This window comes from Ranitomeya variabilis, chromosome 3 (genome assembly GCF_051348905.1).
Source record: "Ranitomeya variabilis isolate aRanVar5 chromosome 3, aRanVar5.hap1, whole genome shotgun sequence".
Lineage (NCBI taxonomy): Eukaryota > Metazoa > Chordata > Amphibia > Anura > Dendrobatidae > Ranitomeya > Ranitomeya variabilis.
In genome coordinates, this window is record NC_135234.1 from 212,299,172 (window position 1) to 212,311,696 (window position 12,525).

Sequence of the window (12,525 nt, forward strand, 5' to 3'; positions counted from 1 at the left end):
AATGGTGTCATTCAAAAGTATAAAACGGCCTTCAAAAAAATAATCCATCATACGGCTATACTGACGTAAAACTAAAATAGTTATGGCTCTTGGAAGAAGGGGAGGTAAAAACAAACAAACAAACAAAAAAATGGAAATTCACTGTCACAAAGGGGTTAAAATGTTTTATTCCTCGTTCCTTGTTCATAATGCAAAAAAAACTAAAGCCATTTGAGCAGACCGGAAATGCTGTTGACGAAAAGCTTAAGCAGTACAAGGCTAGCTCCAAGGATTTTGACATCTCAGCTTCAACAGTTGCATATGTTATCAAGACGTCTGCTACTCATGGATCAGTTAAGAACTTTTTGGGACGTGATTGAAAGAAGAAAATTGATGAATGAACAGTAGAAAAGCTGCTTGAAAATATAGGAATCACATATAACCATCCAAAGAATGTTAACTTGAGTAGGAGAGATCTGAAGTGATGGTTTAAACCCATACTAAACTCCCCAGATCCCAATGCCACTGAGAAGTTCAAAAAGTGGGTGAGAAAACAAAAACGCACAAACTGTGATAAACTTCAAGCATTCAGTATAAATGAGTTGCCATCAATCAATAATTGGCATAGAAGTTGATATCCAGTATGCCAGGTCTCAGGCCATGTGCACACGTTCAGTATTTTTTGCGTTTTTTTCGCTATAAAAACATGATAAAAACACGAAAAAAATGCTTACATATGCCTCCTATTATTTACAGTGCATTCCGCATTTCTTGTGCAAATGTTGCATTTTTTTCCGCGAAAAAATCGCATCGCAGAAAAAAAAGCAACATGTTCATTAAATTTGCGGAATTGCGGGGATTCCGCACACCTAGGAATGCATTGATCTGCTTACTTCCCGCATGGGGCTGTGCACACCATGCGGGAAGTAAGCAGATTATGTGCGGTTGGTACCCAGGGTGGAGGAGAGGAGACTCTCCTCCACGGACTGGGCACCATATAATTGGTAAAAAAAAAGAATTAACATAAAAAAATAGTCATATACTCACCTTCGATGGCCCCCGCAGTCTTCCCGCCTCTCAGGTGCATGCTGCCGCTTCGGTTCCTATAGCTGGTGTGTGTGAAGGACCTGCGAAGACGTCGCGGTCACGTGACCGCGACGTCATCGAAGGTCCTGCACACACACACCATCTATAGGAACGGACGCCGCTGAGGAGATCGGCTGTCTGCAGGTGAGTATAACCATTTTTTAATTTTTTTTAAACATTCTATCTTTTACTATTGATGCTGCATAGGCTGCATCTATAGTAAAAAGTTGGTCACACTTGTCAAACACTATGTTTGACAAGTGTGACCAACCTGTCAGTCAGTTTTCCAAGCGATGCTACAGATCGCTTGGAAAACTTTAGCATTCTGCAAGCTAATTTCGCTTGCAAAATGCTAAAAAAACACGAAAAAACCAGGAAAAAAACGCAAAAAAAAAAATGCGGATTTCTTGCAGAAAATTTCCGGTTTTCTTCAGGAAATTTCTGCAAGAAATCCTGACGTGTGCACATACCCTTAATATTTACAGTGTTTACCCTTATTTTTCAAGTCTTTGTATAAACTTAAGAGAAACATCTGACTAAAAGATCTAAAGACACTGAAGCAGCAAACTACTGTATGTTAAAACCAAAATTTGTGTCAGTCTCAAAACTTTTGGCCATTACAGTATATCTGTTAAGATGCAAGGACCTTTAGGCCATGTGCACACGTTGCGGATTTACCTCTGGAATTTTTTGTGCGGATTCTGCATCTCTTGGCAGAAAACGCAGGTGCAGATTTGATGCGTTTTTTGTGCGGATTTACTGCGGATTTCATGCGTTTTTATCCCTGCGGATTTCTATAATGGAATGGGTACAAAAACGCAGCAGATCCGCACAAATAAATGACATGCTCCTTCTTTTGATCCGCAGCATTTTCCGTGCGGAATTTTCCGCACCATTAGCACAGCATTTTTTTTCCATTGATTTACATTGTAAATTAAATCACTTGCGGATATGCAGCTTTTCTGCATGGAAAAAAGCGCTTCGGATCCACAGTAAATCTGCAACGTGTGCACATAGCCTTAATGATCAAATGCCCTGCACATACTTAGTTTTCCAATCCATAGTTCTGTCCAGAGTCCAGGTATCCTTAGCTCAACTTTGTTGGGAATTTACCTGTCATCTTGAAAATACCGAGACTCCATGTTTTTAACGGGAACCTGTCACCGGAATTTGGCGGGACCGGTTTTCCGTCATATGGGCGGGGTTTTCGGGTGTTTGATTCACCCTTTCCTTACCCGCTGGCTGCATGCTGGCCGCAATATTGGAGTGAAGTTCATTCTCTGTCCTCCGTAGTACACGCCTGCGCAAGGCAATCTTGCCTTGCGCACGCGCAGTATGCTTTGCCCAGCTGCGGGCAAAGCCGAAAAGCATTAGTGCGCATGCGCCGGCGCACTATGTCCCGGAACACAGCGAAATACTTCCGGGACATAGTGCGCCGGCGCCCACTGAAGACAATGTCTACTGTAACAGAATTAAATTAATAAACAGCCATATTCCTCATCTGTACACTGAGAAGATAATAATCCATTTGTCCTGTGGCGCGTCGAGCTCTGCTACATCTTGATGGCAGGCATGGTTGCATGATGCAATTATACAGCCTGCCATCGAGCAGAGGCACTGAGCTGTGTATGCTTGCATAGCGCCTCGCGGTGAACTCTCTTCACCTCATTGACGTCACTACTAAAGTGAGAAAGTTCACACGCTTGCTGTACTCTCAGAAAGGTCCTGAGAGTTCACAGCCAAATAACTCAGTTCAACTCACTGACGTCAGCACAAGCGCCGTGGGACATTATAACAGCAAATATTATAGACGCCCCTCTATTACTAACCCCTGGGCTTGATGTCACCTGAGAATATAAAGGTGACATCAACCCCCCACTTGTCACCACACCAGGGCAAGTGGGAAGAGCGAGACTACCATATATATTCGAGTATAAGCCAACCCAAGCCGAGGCACCTCATTTTACCACAAAAAACTGGGAAATCTTATTGACTCGAGTAAAAGCCTGGTATGCAGTGCCCTCATCCCCATCCTGGTATGCTTGGCCCCATCCCTATCCTAGTATGCATTGTCCCCTCATCTCTATCCTTGTATGCATGGTCCCATCCCTATTCTGGTATGCAAGGTTTCTCATCCCTCTCCTGGTATGCATTGTCTCCTCATCCCTATCCTGGTATGCGTGACTCCTCATCCCTATCCTTGTATGCATGGCTCCATCCCTATCCTTGTATGCATGGCCTCATCCCTATCCTTGAATGCATGGCCCCCCCATCTGTGTATGCATGGCTCCATCCCTATCCGAGTATGCATGACCCTATCCTTATCCTAATATGATTGACCCCCATCAAAAAACATTAAAAAAAAATTATACTTACTTTCCTGCACTCCCTTGCAGCATCTTGTTCTGGTGCCAGCAGGTGCTTTATGCTTGTTCGCAGCGCATGGTGGGGACATCATTCACTGCTCACAAGCAGAGGACAGCTGCTGGAATACTCACCGCTCTCTATGTTGAAACTATGTGTGTGGAGGGCAGTATTAAGTAGCGCACACAGTGTCAGCCGCCGGATGGTCACGGGTGCCACTACTTAAGAGAAATGAATATTCACCTCTCTCCACACCCATGGGAGTAGAGAGAGGTGAATATTCATTTCTCTTAAATAGCGGCACACGTGACCTACCGGCAGTTGCAGGAGCCGGCTGCTGTGGCTGGCACTGCGCGCTATTACAGAGAAATGAATATCCATTGACTGTGCAGATAATATTCAGTTCTCTTTAGCAGCGGGTACAGGAGTTAGCCGCAGCAGCCGGATCCTGCGACCTGTAACCCGCTGCCGCTCCCCCTCCATCTTCTGGACACCTCACTCGAGTATAAGCTGGGGGGGGCATTTTCAGCACAAAAAAAGTGCTGAAAAACTCGACTTATACTCGAGTATATACAGTAAGTGCCAGAATTGGCGCATCTTATGGATGCACCATTTCTGGGGTGCTGAGGGCTGATGTTCTTAGTCTGGGAGGGTTCCAAAATCCATGGCCCCGTCCTAGGCTATTAATATCAGCCTGCATCTGTCTACCTAGCCTTTGCTGATTATTAAATATAGGGGGGGACCCTACCTCACTTTTTGCAGGGTCCCCCATTTTACTAACCAAGAAATGCTAAGTATACAGCTGTGAGCTGATATTAATCGACTGAGAAGCTCTATAGGTATTACCCCCTTCCCAGACTATAAACATCTGCCTCCAGCTGTCTGCTTTCTCTCTGCTGGTGAATAATATCTTTTGTCCTAGTGACTGCAATTTGGCTTCATATAGGTAAGAGTACAATATTAGGGATATGGCTTACTGACAATTATAGCGTATGGGTCTTTTTGGACATTGTATCTATATATCAATAATGATAGTTTTATTTATGTTATAATAATAATAATAATAATAATCTTTATTTTTATATAGCGCTAACATATTCCGCAGCGCTTTACAGTTTGCACACATTATCATCACTGTCCCCGTTGAGGCTCACAATCTACATTCCCTATCAGTATGTCTTTGGTTATAGACCAGTGTTCCCCAACTCTGGTCCTCAAGAGCCACCAAGAGGTCATATTTCCTTAGTATTGCACAGGTGATTGAATGCTTGCCTGTCCAGGTGATGCAATTATCACCTGTGCAATACCTGGCTCGAGGACCGGAGTTGGGGAACACTGTTATAGACCATGCCCATGACACATTGTTTATCCCTATATTTTTTTTCTGTGCTTTCCTCCATTGGGACCTATAATTTTGTCACATTATATCACTCCTTATGTATTTGTCACCCAGGTATTGAGTTTTGGGTGTCATCCTTTTTTATCATTTGTGTGTTTTTTTTATAATTGTTATTAAAGTGTATATTTCTTCTGCCATAAACTCCTTTTTGTCTTATTGTCATATATTAATTCTTTGAAGTGGCATCAATATCCGCCCCAATTTCTTGGGCATTAATATGGTTTAGGTGGACTTTCTGCAAAAATGTACCTAGTGAATCTATTGTTATTCAAGCCTTGAATAGGTGAAGATAAGGTGCAACATCAGGCAGTCTCCACTAAACAATGTACTCTGCTGCTGTGTCCCTCTCTTATTTTGCTTATATCCAGCATTCATTGAAACAGATTTCTGCTGAACAATGAAGGTGTCAGGACTAGTGATGAGCGAGTATACTCGTTGCTCGAGATTTCCCGAGCATGCTCGGGTGTTCTCCGAGTATTTTTTAGTGCTCGGAGATTTAGTTTTTCTTGCCGCAGCTGAATGATTTACATCTGTTAGCCAGCATAAGTACATGTGGGGGTTGCCTGGTTGCTAGGGAATCCCCACATATAATCAAGCTGATTAACAGATGTAAATCATTCAGCTGCAGCGAAGAAAACTAAATCTCCGAGCACTAACAAATACTCGGAGAACACCCGAGCGTGCTCGGGAAATCTCGAGCAATGAGTATACTCGCTCATCACTAGTCAGGACCCCACCAATCTCATGCTCATACTCCTGACCTATCCTATGGATAGATCATTAATTGTTAAGTATAGGACAACCCCTGTAAGACCCCCATTAATTTCAATGATTTTGGCAGAACTTAACTACCTGATCTTCATTACAGCTTGCTAAATCTTCCCCACAGATGATGTCCACTTTATTTGTTTTCCCAGGAGATAGTTGTTTTATCATGTCTACTCATGTCTAGTGCCCAGCAGAATATTCATGTATATAGGAGAGTTGGGAGAGATAACTGTCGGTAGAGTACAGTATAGATACCCACCTTTAGGCTGGCCATGAAATGAGATCTGCAGGACGTTGGGAGATCCAGTTAAATTTAGTAACATTAGCTCTTAAGGCCCTGATACACGTTAGACTACCGTCAGCTGAATTCACTGGTATAATCTGTACGGGTGCCTCTCGGGAGAAATAAGGATTCCGGGTGTCGAGTTTGGATTGCTGATCCTCTTGTTTTTGGTGAGACAAGCTGCAGCTAGAGGGGGTCTGGCATCGGCTCTGTCATAAAGAACACAAGGGCGCTCACTTCCGAGTATGGGAGTTGGGAGAAAAAGCAGTCAGCTGGCAACTATGTGTATGGGACCCTTTAATCATAGGTGTATGACATACACACATCAGAGGCTCAAGCGATCACACGAAATGGAGGACCTACCCATGCCGACATACTCGTGTACTGGAGGCTGATTTCACAGGGTTTTTACACGTCTGAACTTCCAGCCACCCTGAAATTCTATGGTGATCCAAGTTCAGTTTGGTTGAATTGTTGATGTTTGGACTATAAAACTGATGTGTAAAACCAATCTAATCAAGAAATATTTAACTCAGTGTAGTGTAGCCCATTTTCTTTATGTGAAGATTTGTAATAAGTAGACTGTAGATAAAGCCAATACTATTTATTAGTTTTTCCATGTTTAATTTCGTGACTTTATAATTGGTTGTGGGCATCTCTTTCTCTTGTATTTATGTATTTTCTGTCAATTAGTAATATGTTTCACTTCTTTCTACAGACTCATCAGGCAAAACTCCAGAACACTGCAGTGATCCAGATCGGTATCAGCAATAGCAACGCTTCCAAACAAAATTCTAGTTTTTTTCTGTTATTTAATTCTTGTAGAAGTGCTGCAAAAGCAAAAGTGCTTTATCATAAACAGATAAAATGAACAAAGAATAAAGCATATGTGCTAATGACAAAAATACATATATATTTATTCAGTGTTAGACTTTGCATAACCAGACATATAGTTGGTGCAGTATAGTTATTTAAATTTGTAAGAGTTTTGTTTTATAGCCATGTGAGGTTTTAAAGGGGATGTCCCAATCATAGTCGTATTATAATAAGTTTTCATGTCTCCTTTAATAAGATGTGTAGTAGAGGGGTTACACAGACACTAAACTTCAGGAAGGCAAATTTCCAAAGGATGAGAGATGATCTTGGTTAAATTAACTGGGATGATATCCTGAGACATAAAAATACACAAAGAAAATGGGAGACGTTTATTAGCATCCTGGATAGGACCTGTGCACAGTATATACCGTATGGGAATAAACATACTAGAAATAGGAGGAAACCAATATGGCTAAATAGAGCTGTAAGGGGGCGCAATAAGTGACAAAAAGAAAGCATTTAGAGAATTAAAGGAAGTAGGTAGTGATGAGGCATTAAATAAATACAAAAAAATCAATAAATTCTGTAAAAAGCAAATCAAGGCAGCAAAGATTGAGACAGAGAGACTCATTGCCAGAGAGAGTAAAAATAATCCTAAAATATTCTTTAACTACATAAATAGTAAAAAACTAAAAAATGATAGTGTTGGCCCCCTTAAAAATAGTCTGGGTGAAATGGTGGATGAGGATGAGGAAAAAGCCAATATGCTAAATGACTTTTTTTCATCAGTATTTACACAAGAAAATCCCATAGCAGACAATATGATCAGTGATAACAAAAATTCCCCATTAAGTGTCACCTGCTTAACCCAGCAGGAAGTACGTCGGCATCTAAAAATCACTAAAGTTGACAAATCTCCGGCCCGGATGGGATACACCCCCGAGTACTGCAGGAACTAAGTACAGTCATTGATAGACCATTATTTTTAATCTTTAAAGACTTCATAATAACAGGGTCTGTACCACAGGACTGGCGTATAGCAAATGTGGTGCCAATATTCAAAAAGGGGACAAAAACTGAACTCGGAAATTATAGGCCAGTAAGCTTAACCTCTACTGTGGGTAAAATCCTGGAGGGCATTCTAAGGGATGCTATACTGGAGTATCTGAAGAGGAATAACCTCATGACCCAGTATCAGCACGGGTTTACTAGGGACCGCTCATGTCAGACTAATTTGATCAGCTTCTATGAAGAGGTAAGTTCCGGACTGGACCAAGGGAACCCAGTGGATGTAGTGTATGTGGACTATTCAAAAGCTTTTTGATACGGTGCCACACAAAAGGTTGATACATAAAATGAGAATAATGGGGATAGGGGAAAATATGTGTAAGTGGATTGAGAGCTGGCTCAGGGATAGGAAACAAAGGGTGGTTATTAATGGAGCACACTCGGACTGGGTCGCGGTTAGCAGTGGGGTACCACAGGGGTCAGTATTGGGCCCTCTTCTTTTTAACATATTTATTAATGACCATGTAGGGGTCATTCAGAGTAGAATTTCAATATTTGCAGATGACACTAAACTCTGCATGGTAATCAATACAGGGGAGGACAATTTTATATTACAGGATGATTTATGTAAACTAGAAGCTTGGGCTGATAAATGGCAAATGAGCTTTAATGGGGATAAATGTAAGGTCATGCCCTTGGGTAGAAGTAATAAGATGTATAACTATGTGCTTAATTCTAAAACTCTGGGCAAAACCGTCAATGAACAAGACCTGGGTGTATGGGTGGATGACAAACTCATATTCAGTGGCCAGTGTCAGGCAGCTGCTACAAAGGCAAATAAAATAATGGGATGTATTAAAAGAGGCATAGATGCTCATGAGGAGAACATAATTTTACCTCTATACAAGTCACTAGTGCGACCACACTTAGAATACTGTGCACAGTTCTGGTCTCCGGTGTATAAGAAAGACATAGCTGAACTGGAGCGGGTGCAGAGAAGAGCGACCAAGGTTATTAGAGGACTGGGGGGGTCTGCAATACCAAGATAGGTTATTACACTTGGGGCTATTTAGTTTGGGAAAAAACTAAGACTAAGGGGTGATCTTATTTTAATGTATAAATATATAGGGGGACAGTACAAAGACCTTTCTGATGATCTTTTTAATCATAGACCTGAGACAGGGACAAGGGGGCATCCTCTACGTCTGGAGGAAAAAAGGTTTAAGCATAATAACAGACGCGGATTCTTTACTGTAAGAGCAGTGAGACTATGGAACTCTCTGCCATATGATGCTGTAATGAGTGATTCATTACTTAAATTTAAGAGGGGACTGGATGCCTTTCTGGAAAAGTATAATGTTACAGGGTATATACACTAGATTCCTTGGTAGGGTGTTGATCCAGGGAACTAGTCTGATTGCCGTATGTGGAGTCGGGAAGGAATTTTTTCCCCAAGGTGGAGCTTACTCTTTGCCACATGGCTCTGGATCAACATGTTAGGGCATGTTAGGTTAGGCTATGGGTTGAACTAGATGGACTTAAAGTCTTCCTTCAACCTTAATAACTATGTAACTATAATGAGGGCAATCTGGGCTACTGCCCGGGGCCCAAGGCTCTGGGGAACTCATGGCCAGATTGCCCTTACTATAATGTTTGTGCATCACCATTGGCACTGCTAATCCCCAGGCAGGGATTTTGGAGATGTGCCAGTGCGATGATGCCTTTTCTGTGACATACCGGCGCAACGATTTCATCTCGTCAGCCACAAGAAGGGGAATGCTATGCGAGGGCTCATTCTTTATATAGGAGGCTATATGAGGGATCATCCTGTAGATAGGGAGGCTATGTGAGGGCTCATCCTGTACTTTGATGGGCTATGTGCTGTATATAGGAGGCTATTTGAGTGCTCATCCTGTATATAGGAGGCTGTGTGAGGGCTGATTCTGTACATAGTGAGCTATGTGGGGCTCATCCTGTATATAGGAGACTATGTGAGGGCTCATACTGTATATAGGTGGGCTATGCGAGAGGTCATACTGTGTATGGCGAGCTATGTGGAGGCTCATACTGTATATAGTGATCTATGTGAGGGCTCATCCTGTATATAGGAGGTTAAGTGGGGACTCAGCCTGCATATAGGAGGCTCATACTGTACATAGTGAGCTATGTGGGGGATCATCCTGTATATAGTGATCTATGTGAGGGCTCATACTGTATATAGGTGGGCTATGCGGGAGGTCATCCTGTATGTAGCAGACATGTATAAAGAGAAAGGGGGATATGAGAGCCGTCAGGTCACCGTTGAAGTCTCTTCAGGAAAGCAGGAGTTTAAAATTGTATATAGGGAGCTATGTGAGGGTTCATTCTTGTATATAGGGGGCTATGTGGGGTCTCATACTATATATAGATATCTATGTGAAGGCTCATGCTGTATATAGGGGGCTGTGTGGGCTTATATGGTGAAGGGGCAGGTGTCAGCATACTTAGTTTTGATCAATATTAAGTGATAGAAATAATACAAAATAATTAATATTTATATTTAATTTAGAGGCTATGTGGGGGCTCATATATAAAGGGGACTATGTGAGGGCTCATGCTGTATATAGACGGGTGTCAGCATACTTCCTTCTGCTCAATATTAAGTGATATACGGTAATTATTGTTTATATTAATATAAATTGAAGTTAATATTTCTATCAAGCAGATTTCATGTCAGCATATTGGTTTGGCCTCCACAACAGTCACGGTCTTTCATGTGGCCCCTCAGGAAAATTAATTTCCCTTCCTGCTCTATTATATATAGCACTAGGTTATGTATAGCGCTGCACCAAAAAGAAAAATAATTGCTGTCTCTGTCATTTTGTATCTAAAGATGTGCACCATAGCACCTGTTTGTTAAGCAAATGACCAATAACATGATGTATCATATGTCACATTATTCCCTTGATCAGATACCAGGGTGGGAGGGCCTCTCAAAATGCTCAGGACCCTGGCTAATCTGCCCGTTCCCAATATTTAAAGGTTGGTCAATTTCTTTAGAAATTAAAATATATTATAACATTAGATTATAAATATATTTGTAAATAAATTATTTTTAAAAATAAAGCAGTAGGGTGTTCTCACCACCACCGGAACACCATTCCCAGCATTTTGCTGTTCTGCTGTTGGTCCTGGCTATGACCTGTAGTAGGTCTGATTAACAGGTTGAGTATGTTCTGTTTTCCTTTTAACTGTTCCCCTCACCATAACGAATAATGCATAAAGACTTACAGTGGCAAATAAACGCAGAAAAACTTTTAGTTTCCATTTTATGTGCACTACAATATCCAGACTGTACTGTATTGACTGAGAAGAAGGCAAGTGGGAAGAGCTTAGCACACGCCACCTTACAGTGCACTCATGGGAAATGTAGTTCTTGCTACATCACATCATCATTGCTGCTACACCCCCATATACAGTAGTGTTCAAAATAATTGCAAGCCAATATGACTAACTGAATTAATCCCTGCTTTTGGTATAATTTATATTACCACATGTCAAAATTTACCAGTTGATCCAGTAGATTCTATGAAAACCAACAGACTCAGCATTCATGATCTGCACGTTTCTGTGTAGTAGAATAATTAATTGAAAGGGGATGTGTTCAATTTAATAATCGAATAGAAAAATTGAAGGGGGGGGGCACTCTGATTTCCGGTAAAAAAAAAATCTGGTTATTAAAAATTGTGGAGGCGGGGGAGTCGGTTCTGTGGTTGCCGTTTCGCGTCCAGGTGTGGCTAATGTAATGTGTACTTTCATAAGAAAATTGATTAGAGAGAGTAAAACTTATAAAGAATTGCAGACGATGATAGGCTGTTCAGCTAAAATGATCTCCAATGCAATGCCTGTGAGAGCTGAGACGATTAGAAGACGCCTGTGTGAAGCTAATCTCTTAGTAAGAAGTCCCCGCAAAGTCCCAAAAAGACATGTAATGAAGCAGATACAATTTGCCAAAGAACACATCAACTGGCCTAAAGAGAAAAGGAGAAACATTTTGTGGACAGATGAAAGTAAAATTGTTCTTTTTGGGTCCAAGGGCTCCAGACATTTCGTCAGATGACCCCCAAACTCTGCATTCAAGCTACAGTACACTCTGAAGAACAGTGAAGCATGGTGGTGCAAGCAGCATGATATGGGCAGGTTTCTCTTACTATGGTGCTGGACTTATTTACCGCATACCAGGAACCATGGACCAGTTTGTATATATTAAAACACTAGAAGAGGTCATGTTGCGTTACGCTGAAGAGAATATGCCCTTGGAATGGGTTTTTCAACAAGACAATGACCCGAAACATCCCAGTAAACAAGTAAAATCTTGGCTCCGATGCAACAAAATATGTATCATACGTATAGCATCCGATTTTAACAGATACATTCCAATTCTTAACATAGGAAACACTATTTGGCCTTGGCTGATATATAAAATTGGATGCCATACAGATAACAATACATGAGGAAAAATTGTCAGAGTTTTCTTAATGAAAATTTTTTTTTTTTTTTAAACTCTCGTGTGAACGCAGTCTAAGTCATCTGCATTCCGACCAATTTTATTTTGACAAAGTGCATTTTAAGTAAATTACTAAGGCCCGTAGAACAGAATTGGACATACCTGAACAAGGAATCTCGGCTTCTGATTTACATAGCATTTTTCCTATTCAGGCAAACGTTTCTCTGTTCTGCTCACAATTGGCAAAAGCAGCATCATTCCATGTTCCCTTGAAAGGAACTCTATGTGACTTCACTCGTGAATCCTCAAATTGCGCGCTGCGAGGATTCACTGGTG

At 41.4% G+C, this 12,525-nt stretch overlaps 1 protein-coding gene across 3 annotated transcripts in view; it reads left to right on the forward strand.

The window, feature by feature from the left end:
- Positions 1-7,505, forward strand: part of SLC60A1 (solute carrier family 60 member 1) — a 244,645-nt gene extending 237,140 nt beyond the window's left edge. For 2 of the 3 annotated variants that reach the window (XM_077295122.1, XM_077295123.1), the window contains one exon: positions 6,598-7,503. In XM_077295122.1, coding sequence (XP_077151237.1) covers positions 6,598-6,653 — 56 coding nt within the window. In that variant the 3' untranslated portion in view covers positions 6,654-7,503. Of the gene's footprint in view, positions 1-6,597 lie in introns of all 3 variants that reach the window. The other variant, XM_077295124.1, reaches the window with a different exon arrangement.
- The last annotated feature ends 5,020 nt before the right edge of the window (positions 7,506-12,525 follow it).